The sequence below is a fragment of the Nicotiana tomentosiformis genome, chromosome 2 (genome assembly GCF_000390325.3).
Source record: "Nicotiana tomentosiformis chromosome 2, ASM39032v3, whole genome shotgun sequence".
Lineage (NCBI taxonomy): Eukaryota > Viridiplantae > Streptophyta > Magnoliopsida > Solanales > Solanaceae > Nicotiana > Nicotiana tomentosiformis.
The window spans coordinates 82635889-82649428 of NC_090813.1; the positions used below are offsets into that span (position 1 = coordinate 82635889).

Consider the following 13540-nt stretch of genomic DNA (forward strand, 5'->3'; position numbering starts at 1 on the left):
GAATCAACTGAAGTTTTAAGGCCCATTTGTTGTAAACTAAGTCCAAAGCAAAACAAGCCCATTTAGAATTAACTCCAAATGCCTCACCCGTTCTTGTAAGATATACATCCCTTCTTAGACATAAATCAAACATAAGCAAACCTAGCCGACTTTGTCTCTCTTGTCTTTGTCTTGTTTGTCTCTCTTCATACTTTCATAGGAAAATTCGAGAAGTCCATTTTCATTTCTAACACTAACAGGGAATGAGTCGTCGCTAGTTTATTTTCGTCTTGAACCATTTATTATAGGTAGAAGTGTGATGATCGTACTTTAATATAACATAAATAAATTTATATTTTACATGTATAAAGTTGTCGAGTTTTTATATAGATTCGTCAACTTTTATTTCTTTCTAGGTTCTCGTTCCCACAATTTCCCCCTAAAAAAAAAAAAAATTCGACATTTTTAACCCGCTGCACAATTTGTTAGACATAATCTAGAAAATAAAACTTAAATTATAATGCAGACTAAGAAATAAATTAAAACTTAATTTTTGGTTCTTGTAAAGTGTAAACATTGCTGAAAAGCCACTTGATTCGCCGATACTTTAAAAAAGCGGGCTTTTGTAAAGTCAAAACTGTACTATCAAAAATCTTTCTTAAACTAAAACCTAAACCTTCCCCTTTTCCTCCTCCTTGTCTTCATTTGAATTTTCTTGAAACTTTTGTTTTGGGTCAAGTTAAGGAGGTGAATTGGTAAAGGAAAAGAAGAAAAAATGGCATGTATCTCTCTCAATATAGAAGCTACTGCTTTAAAGTTTGTAAGAAATTGCCAAAACCATTCAACGAGTTTGTTCTCAGCAAACCAACAGAGTTGTTTCAAATTCAGTTCCGCCAATTGGAATTGTTCTAATTTTCCAGTTCGTCCTACTTCTCGCCGTGGTTTTAATACTTACAAATCTTTCGCCACTGCTTTCAATAGCCTTTATGTGGATAATATCAACCCCGGTAAGAACTACTACTCCACTTTAATCTTTTCAATGTGTTTGTAGGAAAAGGAAAAACTGTGAAATTGGGTTTTTTGCTTTTTAATTTTTTTCAGTGTTGTCCCCTAAAGTTACTTTGCTTCTCTTATTTGGTTCTTTCAGCTTTTGGAAGCTGTTTTTGTACATTGTTTGGTTAAATTTTTAGCAAGTATATGTATTGAGTATTTCAGATATCAATTATTCTGCTTATTCTAAAGAGATTCTATTATTTCTTACAAAATGGATATGTTAAATCAGGGGCGGCTTGACATAATTGGGGCCTAAAGCGTAACTACAATTAGAGTCCCAATTTTTTATGATCTATTTTTAAGTAATTATTTTTCAATAGATAATATAGCTAACCGATTTAATCACTGACTCTTGACGTTGATCTTATGTATTTTTATTTTGAAAAACTTCTTTCCGTTGAGGCAACCGTTAGGCATTTGAAAATGAATCAAGTCTTTTTATGTAAATAAGTATATCGATTAGAGTGTTATCTTCTATTTGTACTAATTTCCGTAACACTTGTTAACTCAAAATATAAGTCTAAGCCATCAATATTAGAGTGACTATTATGCTTTAAGGATCATCAAAGGTTAATACAATATTTTTTTTCCTTTCAAATTCTCATCATTTAGTATCTCAATATTTTAAAATAATACTTATATTTAGTGGTCAGAATGTAAAAAAAAGCAAACGAAGGTTATATCAAGTTTAAGGAAATTATAAAGATATGTTTACTTTATGAGAGGACTTTTCCATTCCTCAACAGTCACATCAACTTCACGACGACAATTTTTTACTATAAAGTGCTTAAACAGTTTTAAGGAAAAATCACATAATATATTCCTTCTAAAATTGGAGCCCCTCGAAATTGGGGGCCTAAGGCATATGCCTTCCTTGCCAAGCCCTTTGAGCCGGCTCTGATGTTAATGCGTGCTTCTTTTCCTAGGTTTTGATATTCACTTCCCTTTATAGCACAAAAGGTATTTTGAGTTGTTATTCAATAGTTTGGAATTGCCATCATGCCATGTAATGCCAAAAGATTCTTTCTTTTTTATGTTAACGTATCTATTCTTTTGTTATTATTTACCTGGCACAAACTAGCTATTTAACTAGCATAATTAGCACAATTGATATGGATATAGTGTAGACTGTAGAATCCGTTATAATTTTTAACATTATTTATTGATTCATTCTATTTGATATTATAGAGGAAAGGGTGGTTGTCTTGGTTATTGGAGGAGGAGGGAGAGAGCATGCACTCTGTCATACTCTGAGGCGATCCCCTTCGTGTGATGCTATTTTCTGTGCACCTGGTAATGCGGGAATTTCCAGCTCAGGAGATGCAACTTGCATAGAAGACCTCGATGTTTTAGATAGTTCAGCTGTGATTGCTTTCTGTCATAAATGGGGAGTTGGGCTGGTTGTTGTGGGACCAGAGGCTCCGCTTGTTGCAGGTCTTGCTAATGACCTTGTTAAGGAAGGAATTCCTACCTTTGGCCCCTCTTCAGAAGCAGCTGCTTTAGAAGGTTCTAAGAACTTCATGAAGAGTTTATGTGATAAATATCGAATTCCAACTGCAAAGGTCTGCGTCTTGTATCCAGTTATATTTACTTGTTTTTTGTCTCAATAAAACTCTTTGTTATGATACTTGGCTTTTCTAGTTACTTGGTTCATTTCATCTCTTGGCTATCTGCAGTATCAAGCATTTACAGACCCATCCGCTGCAAAAGAGTACATCAAACAGGAAGGCGCCCCCATTGTTGTTAAAGCGGATGGATTGGCTGCCGGTAAAGGAGTTATTGTTGCCATGTCATTGGAGCAAGCATACGAGGCTGTTGATTCTATGCTTGTAGAAAATGCTTTTGGTTCTGCTGGTTCTCGTGTCATTGTAGAGGAATATCTGGAAGGAGAGGAAGCATCATTTTTTGCCTTGGTAGATGGTGAGCATGCCATACCTCTAGAATCTGCTCAAGACCACAAACGAGTTGGGGATGGTGATACAGGACCAAATACTGGTGGGATGGGGGCATATTCTCCGGCTCCTGTCTTGACAAAAGAACTGCAATCAGTGGTCATGGAGTCTATAATTCTCCCTACAGTGAAGGGAATGGCTGAAGAAGGCTGCAAGTTTGTTGGGGTTCTGTATGCAGGGCTCATGATAGAGAAGAAATCTGGTTTACCAAAGTTAATTGAGTACAACGTGCGGTTTGGAGATCCAGAATGCCAGGTCAGTGATTTGCTTGCCACTTGCAATCAAACTTTCTGTTTGCGTTTTGAAATTTGTTAGTACCATAGGTCTTTGTTTCAAATTACGCTTGGGAAGCATTCGTCCTTCACTATTTCACTTTGATATAGTATGAATATGTTGTGTGGAACACACTACTTTCTATTGATCATCAAGTATGGTATTTGCTAAGTAGATGTGGAGTTAGTCTTTCAGTATCAATGGAGTTATTACTGTTGTGTCCTACCAGCGAAGAATTTCGTTAAATGGGTTCAAAATCATTTTTTGCATGGAATACTGATTGGTTTGGGGGGTGGATCATTGGTGGTGTTATTGCTAGATAAGCAGCTGCTTAGCTTCTTATTCCTGAACTTGAAAAATCTCATTTGTGATATGATTCATTGGCATTCTTATTCTGGATAAAAGGTTCCTATTGCCTACTTTCATAGTCCTCTTTCAATTTGATGCAATAGTACTTTCAACCTATTCACAATAGAACACCTGTTGTAGGGTGTTGAGTTCCATCACATTTTAATTGATGTGTGGTAACCAAAATGCCATCTTTGACTACATATTTATTTACAGGACAATCTTAAAGTACAGAATTAGCTTACTGTGGACCCTCGTTTTCCTAATTAATGGCATCTAGGGATGCAATTTGAGTGGTTGTATAGGGGGTTCAAGTCAAGTGAACTTTGTTTGAACCTTTTTGGGTAGTTAGTAACTCTTTGGAGTTACTGATATTTCTCATGTATACTAGGATGCGAATCAAGTATTTCGTTTAAGATAGGTGATTGGAGACCCTCATTTGTTCCAAATTGCGGGAATATCTCTAGTGTTCAAGATATTAATGGATGGCTTTGTGCTTACTTTGGTTTGCCAAATTGGTCTATTCTAGAGCAACAATGGTTGAGTTAGTCAGTCCTTTGTGTTGTTTCCTATGCTTTGCGTATTTCATGAAAGCAGAATTGTAGGGAAGGGCAATTCTTGATCACAGAAAGAGCAAAAGTTTGATGTGATGTACTTTTCTTCTTTTATTGTTTGTCTACCCTATTCAACTATTGCTGGCAAAGTTTTCAGGTTACTTCTTCGGAGGTTTTACATGGAACATGAATCAAAGCATGTAACGGAAATAGGAGTGGGATCTTATTGTGCTTAATGTAAATACTCTGCCCCATGATGTAGTTTTAAACTCTATTTCCTACGCTTTCAGGTGTTGATGGTCCGGTTAGAGTCTGATTTGGTCAAAGTTCTGCTGGCAGCTTGCCGTGGGGATCTACGTGGGGTGTCTTTGGACTGGTCCCCCGGGTCAGCCATGGTGGTTGTAATGGCAAGTAAAGGCTACCCCGGCAACTACCAGAAAGGAACTATCATTCGTAAGCTTGAGGAAGCAGAGCAGGTTTCTCCGTCAGTCAAAGTATTCCACGCTGGGACTGCTTTTGATGCTGATGGAAATTTCATAGCTACTGGGGGACGTGTCCTTGGAGTCACAGCAAAAGGGGAGGAACTTGAAGAGGCCCGAGATAGAGCCTACCAAGCCGTTGAACAAATTAGCTGGCCTGGAGGTTTTTATAGACGAGATATTGGTTGGAGAGCACTACCTCAGAAACAATATTCTTAAGAGTGAACTCCTACAATTGTACATTACATATGGAGGGAGCTTAATAACATTTTTGGAGCGTGATATGGATATCAGCTTGTTGTTCGTATCAGTCATCTGCTGTGGTGTTTGATGTGAGTCAAGTATCGATAATGGAGCCATCCAATGTTAGACGAAATGAAAGGATCCGGGAAATATAGATAGATAGAAAACCTTGAATTAAGAATAAAACACTTTAACCATAAGAAGTGTTTGCTTTTTTGTGCCTATAATGAGCCTCATTGTTTCTGGTTAAAAGGCCCCATAATCATGATTGCATAATAGGTGTTTAATTTGTTTCCTGGAATGAGTGTGACTAGCTGCAATGTGTTATGTGCACGTATGATTTTGTAACTTAATAATTTAGTTGGATCACTGTACTTTTTTGTTTATGGAGTAGACTTTGATATGATTCTCTATTGTATATTTTGATGTCATCTGGTTAAACTAAGCGAACAAAATTCCGTACTTTTAACTCATAGAAAAAAAGCCCTATTATATTGAAATTGTATTGCAATGATTACGAATTGTATATTTTGAGTCTTATGATGGGTGTATATATGCGATGCCTGGTAAAATACTCCATTTTGGGAAAACCCTAATGAGTGAAGTGGTAAAGGGAATTGAAGACGTTTCTTAACTAATAGTAATTTAGACAAGCCACTGAGCAGACTATTGAGTAACTAAGTAACTAAAATCTAGCATATCAAGAATGCAAATCCTTTTAAGTTGAACTCTAAGATGATACATTTTTACCTTTTAGACAGAGATGCAATAGCATAATCTTATGCTAGAATACTTGATGATTTCAAGCTTAATATTGGGTAGTATTATGTTACTGCTATTGCTACTGTCTTCTGATTATCTTACTAAGCTGAAATACTATTTAATACTTAGGTAAATCCACACACGCATCAGCTAAAGTTTTGTGATCTTGGAAGTGCAAAAGAAAGGTGAATTTTAGAAACTTTTTTGTTCTTGATATTATCTTCTCAAAAGATACTATCTGATTTTCTTTCCTTTACAATTCAGTTGGACCTTTTTTGCCTCAGTAAATAAGGGAGCATGTTAATACAATATGGCTTTAAGAGTTAGCCAATTTCTGCGCAGTATGATCATAGACTTATAATGACAGAGAGCCTGAGGGAGCTTTTTACCATCACGTACGACAAGACCTTTTTAGTTAAATTACCTTTAACGAAGGCAGTAATAAGTACTAGCTAAATATGGCACTGAAATTTGAAAATAAATCTGTGCTTAGCATTCAGCTTGCAGACGGGGATGGATGTCTATATATGGTAGCAGGGAGCGAAAACTACAGATGGAATACTAATATACCCTGTTGAAAGCAATAAGCAAGGTTTCAAAATCTCAAGTGAAACAAACTTTTTTTTGAGAGAGTGAGCATAGGTGTACTTGAAGAGATTTGTACTCGTAATCATGGAAAGGTATTGTAAACATGCTGTCGAAGAGATCTGTTGCAAGTGAAGAATGCGTGGAGTACCTCTATGGTGCAGTAGAGCGAGATCAGTTCTTTTTCTTTGATAAAGAACTGAGCCAAAGACGGTAGCTGAGAACATACCAAGTGAAGGATCCAACACAGCTGATGGAAATAAACCCGAACCTAAACCATGAGCTAAAAGTAGCAGATGAAGGGAACAACGAGAAACCCAGGGATGTACTACACACATGCTAATTAACTGATAAATGGCATTCCAGGTTCTGATATCAGAACCCATCAAAGCTTACAGTTCTAAGAAGCTGAACCAAATAACAGATAGCAGGTTTTAAAATATCTTAGCATAAAAGGAAATCTTCTCATGACATACAGACAACTAACGAGCCTTGAATATGCTGCTACAAAACTTGCTTGATCAGCTAATGAGGGTAAAAACACTGCACAGAAGACGACTCAACCTGAAGCACCAGATCATTGTTTTTAAGAATATTAGCAAAAAAATGACCCTATCATCATGAATCCTGACGCTCCCTTAAAGTCAAGTCTGAAATATGAGCGAAACCAAAGATACCGCATAATAAATGTAATATTACTTGATAAGCTGATACCATGGATGCTTCATTTAACATAAAAAAAATTAGCACTTCAGTTGAAAAACTATTTCAGACGCTCAATTCTTTCCTATTAATATATTAATGTTACAAAGGAAAAGCACACAAACCAAGTAAAAATGTTCTCTGGGATAAGGTCAAGTTGAACAAATTGGAACGACCAGACAACAGTCGCACAAATTACATGACTCTTTTCCGAATCCTCAAAATGATCAACCAGCAGCTCAACCAAATAAAGCATCATATGTAGTATAAACTTGATAAAGAAAACAAGAATTCAGCCACATCATATGTACAAACATATCACCTGAAACAAGCAATTAAGTTCCAGCAGTGGGCAGTGCTGCCATGAAAGAATTGTATGATGATTCAAGATCGAAGTGGAGTTGACGGGCCTGCTGTTCTGTCAACTCATCTGCAGCTCCCATTTTTGATAGCCTTGAGAGCCACTCTCTCATCTTTGTCTTCCCCTCAAAATCGGCTGGCAGAATTGAAAGTTTATTAAGGGAAGAAGACAGGTCCGACAATAGGGGATGGACCTGGTCAACAGCAACCATATTCAGCTTCAAAGAGTCCATAGCAGTGATGAAATTCTGCACACACTCAGCCACAACAGCAGCTGAGGTTGTAGCTGACATTGCAGCAGCGGCTCTGTGCTCCACAGTGGCGGGCACCCCAGAGGTCACAAGCCGGTTTAGGGCGGCAGGGCATTCCATTTTGTAGGTGTCATGAAATCGCTCAATGCTAGGTACAGTATCTTTCAATGTGGAGGATAAGGTCTTGAAATGAGCAATCAATTTCTGGCATTCAGTTTCGTATTCTGCAGGTGAGATGATGTCACGAACATAAGCCTTCTCGAGCTTTTCAGTTGCCTTTATTATAGCAAAGAGCTCGGCAAAGTTTTCATACATTTCTCTTTCCCGCTTATCATTCCATAGCTTAACCTCCATTAGAGTTGGCGAGAATATTTTGACCTTTGTCAAAAGGGTTGGAGAAGAGGATGGGACACGCGCAAAGATGCTAGTCTTTGTCACTGCAGGAACATCATGCGCAAATGTTACAATTTGTCAATCTAAATCTAACAAATCTTTAAATTACACTGACCAGACTTATAGACTCTACCTTCATACAGATATTTGGAAATATAAATTTCCACATGGAGCTAGTACATAACCCATATCATTTAATTGAAGAGTGCACAAAAGTTCAACAAACAGCAACTGAGCAACATAAAGAATTTCCCTTTAAATGCCATTAGCTAAAAAATAAATTTATCAGTTTTTAAAAGCTAAATGAACAAAGATCACCATTGAGAGGTGAAACCCACCAGGTAAACAGACATCCTAGACAATATATTTAGGATCTCAATGTAGACAACAATCTCCCAAGCATCTAAAAAGTTATGGATCAAGCATCAATAATAACTAATCCAAAAAGTTAACTTAAGTTTGATTAAAAATGCAGAAAGTGGAAATAGGGGAGTTAAAACGACATGAATTTATCTCTATTGATGAGAAAGGGAAGAAATTTATCTCTACTGATGACAACGGGAAGAAAGAGAGGAGAGTAAGAAGGGGGAAGGGAGGCAGAAGAAGGGGATAGATACAGATAAATTTTTATATCAAATTTGTTTCAGCCAAATAAAATACATAGGGTTGGGATTGGAGGGTAGCTCATATGGTGCGAGCCCCTCATCCTTCACCCCTCTCCTCTCTCCCCTCTCCTCTCCCCTCCCCCTAATAGTAATAGAGAAAGAAAAAAAAATACACAAGGGTGGGTTGGAGGGGAGCTCACATGGTGTGAGCCCCTCATCCTTCACCATGTGGAGAGGAGCCGAACCCCGCCTATGTAGTATTCCCCTCCCCCTCCCCCTCATAGCAATAAAGCAAAAAAAAAATAATAATAATAATAATACAGAAGGGCCTTGTATATCATATGGAATCCTGAATAAGTCGAATCCCTTGAGATAAATGGAACTCTATCTCTAATTGATGACAAGACTTTCTCCAACTAATATTAATCATTTACTTTAATCATTATTTAGTTGTTAGCTTATGCTTAGCTATTTTTAGATTAACTGTAGCCTTTATCATTGTGTTCTCTGAATTGGATTGTTTTTAGTCTAGTCTTCTGATGAGATTGATGTGATAATTTTCTTCTTATTACACTTCAGAGATAAGTTTTAAGTGTATTGAGAATTTTAACTTACCCAAAGTTCCTTGCACAATAAAAAGAACCTTTTGCTACTATGCTTGATGTGAATTGATCTCTCTCTCTATCTCTCTATTTCAATATTATTCTTCTCCTCACTCTCTCTCTCTCTCTCTCTCTCTCTCTCCTTCTCCTTCTCCTTCTCCTTCTCCTTCTCCTTCTCCTTCTCCTTCTCCTTCTCCTTCTCGCTTCTTCCCCTTTACTTTCTCCCCCTCCCTTTTAGGTGCATCACCTAGCTTTAGCCAGGCTACCCCAGAATATAGCTTCTAAAGGCACTGATGTTTTCAGAAGTTGGACTGACCCTAACTGTTGACGCCGTCAACAGAAAAAAGAATTCTATAAACCAGTGCCAGAGAGAAAGAAAACAGATAGAAAAATTTGAAATAAACCAAAAAATGCAATCAACTGGAGTGAAAGGAATGGGAAACCTAACCACGAAGCCAATACATCTAATGTCAAGAATCAAATGCAAGTAAAAAGATGCACATACAAAAAAAACATGGATAAATGCTATTATACAATTGAGATCAACTTAATGCACACCTTACTCCACTGCTTGGGGCCGGGGGCGGAGCTAGAGCTTCAAACGTAGATTCGGCCAACCCCAGTAGCTTTGGTCCAAACTTTGTATTTGTCTTTAAAAGTTCATATTCAATGTACAAATTATTAATTTAGAACCCGATAACTTAGAAAAAATAGAATGCTGAACCCATTAGCTTCAAATCCTGGTTCCGCCTCCGCTTGGGGCCAGCTACGTGAGTCTACTTCTCTTTTCAGCTCCATTTTCTCCTCGTTTTCCACCATACTTTCCATGAGTATGGTAAAACATTTGAACACCTTGATCAATTTTCACACAATTGAATCTCCTACCTATACTCAATGTGGAATTTTTAGCGAAGGGAGAAAGTTGACTTTGAGAAAGAAGGTGCTTCTTGCCGCTTTATTAGTAAGTAAGCTTGTTTTATATCTCCTCAATAAAGGCGAAAGATCACTCCTACAAGCAAGCTTTCTCTTATATACGATACCTCACCACATAATTATATTTCCTTCATGCTTAAGGCACTAGTTCGGATGGAAACCCTGATCATTTAATCCTTTCTTAATTTCGTTTTGTCCTTTTCCGCAAATCACATAAGCTTGTTGCATCTGATTCTGCCTAAAGTTCTTCAAGGAGAAACACTAGGTGAGCTAATAGAAAGGTTTTGCAACAATAAAAATCCGAGCTTTCAATTGAGAAAAGAGTTAAAAGGAGGGGGAAAAAGAAAATGAAAAAAAAAGAGCAAAGAGAAGGGAACTCAATAAACCCCTCCTTAACAGAAAAAGTAAACTCCACAAAAGAGAAAGATTGTACATAGTACATAGACGTTAACAACATTGTGCATCCATAGATGTGATGAATATATATAGCTCAAAATACACACTTTGAACAAACAATCCTAAAGATGTGGATCTAACCCTCTGCAGCTGGTTCAACCGCATCCACTGATAGAGTAGTAAAAAAAATTAAATTGCATAAAAGAAGGAATGAAGAAGTACCCTAAAAAACAAAATTTTCAAGACCCAATTCAAGAAAAAGCAAGTAGACGGAAAGAAATAATACATGGTTAGATCATCAATCAATCAATCAAAACAATTACCGCTCTGCTAACATATACATATGTACAAAGCAAAAAAGGAGAGAGGGGATGGAGAAAGAGCTTACGGTAAAGAAGAAGGTGAAAGACGCACGCGGCTCTGAATAATGAGAAATTGAGTGTTGCAGCAGGTAATCTATCAAGAAAGAATAAGAGAGAGAAATTGAGGTCTGTACTCTTTGCTTGCGCCATACACAGGTTGCGTGTACAGTTTTTACCCATTATTATTTTTATTTTTATTTTCCATATTGTTACTGGTTAATTTCGTGAATGCTCACTTAATTTTTATTTTATTATATCAAAGTTATTAAATTATTTTTTCTTTTCTTTTGTTTCTATCTCTAATAAATTTAAATATTTCTTTAGTTTCAAAAAGAGTGGTAGTTCCTGAACTCATTTAATGTTTAGCGTGGAGCTTAAATTGATTTTTTAAACTCTTTACAATATAATTTATAATTAAACCTTAAATAGAAATATCATAATCATAATTTTAATGGATAAAATTTTACCAAGTATTTGAAACTGTAAAGTAAATAAGCAGTTTCACTTCTCGCCCTTCTCAAAGAATGGTATTTGGGAAGGAGTAATATAATATTTTGAAAATTTATAAATAAAATCTGTATATCAAAACAATAAACAATTGCTAAAGAAGTCTTAATCGAAGTTTGGTGCTCCATAATTTTATTGTTGAAAATGTACAAAATGACAAACAATTTACTACAAGTAAGTATCAGAAGTAGTATGTTGCAAAAGTCAAGACTTTGGAGATGTGGAATAGAGTTGTCCACTAGCTAGTTAATGCTAATGTAATAGGAGAGAAACACTTTCAAAATTATCAAATCAATCAATGGAGAATAGTAGTACTAATTTTTACCTAACCAAACCTAAAAGTGAGTCATTAGTTGTTTGTTCCACCTAATTATGAGCACTCGTTATTTGACTCGTGATTAAAATGCTTAGGCATTTGTGTATATTCTTAGCCTTTGACTTGTACAATGAGATTTTTGTGGTTATAAGATGTTTTATATATCACAATCATTTAATGATTAAAGTCTTCTACTTTATGTCAACATAATCTTTAATTAAGCAAAGAAAAGAAATCAACTTTTCTTGCATGATTGGAGTCAAGAAATACATGTTTAAAGTCCCTAACATAGTCGGTAAGTACAATTGTATCCTCATCTTTTACTTTTGTTTCAATTGCATCCTCAGACTTAACCGTTTCATTTTCTATTGGTCCTCGCATCTTCTTCAACTCTTTCACTATTTTTTCCTTGCATTCGTTCTATAATTGAGTCCTTGTCAATACCATATTTTTCAGCAACAAAAAAATAATAATAAAATTCCAAAATTGTTTCCATCACACCAAGCACATCTAAAATACTCCCCCTACAAAATAAGGTTTCCCTTTTATGGTTCATGTTCTTGATATGCTGTTTTGAGTAATAATATATTGATATCCATCTTGCTTTTAATTGCAGTATTTGGTAAGAAGGTAATGAAGGTTAAATAATTTTGAATGGGCTAAAAGCAAATTGAAAAGGGTCCACCTCCTTGGCCCAAGACTTTTCAATAGCAAGGTTTTATAAAGCAAACTGCACAGAGCAAACTAGTTTATGTATCAAGCCCAAACTTTGGGAGAAATTCAAAAATAGCCAAATTTACAAGTGGTAATTGAAAAGTAGCCACAGTTTCAAAAGTAATCGAATTTTAGCCACTTTTCATGTAAAGATAAATCTGAACGAAAACAATGTTCAAAATCCGGAAAATATTCCAGCATAATATACTGGAGTTCCAGTATAATATACCGGTCCAGCATAATATGTTGGAAGTTCATACACAGGTCTCCAATCTCCAGTATATTATGCTGGAACTTTTTGCGTGTTGGAGTTCCAGTATATTATGCTGGACCGGTACGTATTGCAGCAAAATAGTGGCTATTTTTCAATGACTTTGCAAACGATGTCTATTTTTCAATTACCGATCCGAAAATTGGCTAGCCCGTGCTATTTTTACCCAAACTTTGCTAGACAAGACCCATTTCATTCCTGAAATCCAAAGAGAAAGCCTTTGTATATTACTACTCATATATCCTAATTGTTGTGGAAGCCGAATAAATGGAGAGTGATTAAATCATAACTACTATATCTAAAGGTAGCTAATAAATAGTAAATGAGACAATAATAAAATGAACACCAGAAATTAACGAGGTTCGGCAAAATTTAATTTTTGCCTAGTCCTCGGACACAATCAACTCAAATTTATTTCACTCCAAAAATACAAGTGAAATACTACAAGAGAGAAAGAAGATTCAAATGCCTTAGGAGATAAGAAGGCAAGTGAGAAATGTTTACAAATGAACAAAACTCTTGCTATTTATAGAAAAGAAATGGCCTTAATAATGTCATGCATGACATCATATTAAGTGTGAACATGCAATGTAAATGCATGAAAAATGCATCTACCAATTTCTTCCTAAAAGGAGGCTTCAAATGTTCACACTAGTTCATATTAATCTTGTCAAAATTAAACAAATCTCCACCTTGGCAAGATTCCACTTTTGTAATTTTCTCTTACTGATAAATTTTGCTTGTGTTTTCAACTCCAATCTTCAAAGTTCAACAATATTGATCAAGTTCAAACAATGTTAAAACTTGACCGCAGTCACTACTTTTATTAGCATATTGACATGGTTGCCTGTAGTCCGAATTTTCTGCACCATGACTCCACCTTTTTCTATAATATCTCGT

The 13540-nt window shown here is 36.0% G+C and overlaps 2 protein-coding genes across 3 annotated transcripts in view; one reads left to right on the plus strand and one right to left on the minus strand.

The window, feature by feature from the left end:
- LOC104093275 (phosphoribosylamine--glycine ligase-like) overlaps positions 1–5299 on the plus strand; it is a 5430-nt gene extending 131 nt beyond the window's left edge. Inside the window, exons 1-4 of the mRNA XM_009599001.4 lie at positions 1–986; positions 2221–2594; positions 2709–3239; positions 4450–5299. The exon at positions 1–986 is cut by the window's left edge and continues 131 nt beyond it. Of these exons, the coding sequence (XP_009597296.1) occupies positions 755–986; positions 2221–2594; positions 2709–3239; positions 4450–4857 (1545 nt within the window). The 5' untranslated portion in view covers positions 1–754 and the 3' untranslated portion in view covers positions 4858–5299. The remainder of the gene's footprint in view (positions 987–2220; positions 2595–2708; positions 3240–4449) is intronic.
- Positions 5300–6983: 1684 nt separating this feature from the next.
- Positions 6984–11014, minus strand: LOC104093277 (vacuolar protein sorting-associated protein 28 homolog 2). Of its 2 annotated transcripts, none has more exons than XM_009599003.3 (2): positions 10859–11014; positions 6984–7978 (listed from the first exon to the last, which is right to left on the minus strand). In XM_009599003.3, exons 1-2 carry the CDS (start codon positions 11010–11012, stop codon positions 7266–7268), a joined length of 867 nt encoding a protein of 288 aa, XP_009597298.2. In that variant the 5' UTR covers positions 11013–11014; the 3' UTR covers positions 6984–7265. The 2 variants fall into 2 exon arrangements, with proteins under 2 accessions (XP_009597298.2, XP_009597299.1); XM_009599004.4 differs by lacking the exon at positions 10859–11014 and adding an exon at positions 9700–10312.
- Positions 11015–13540: the final 2526 nt, after the last annotated feature.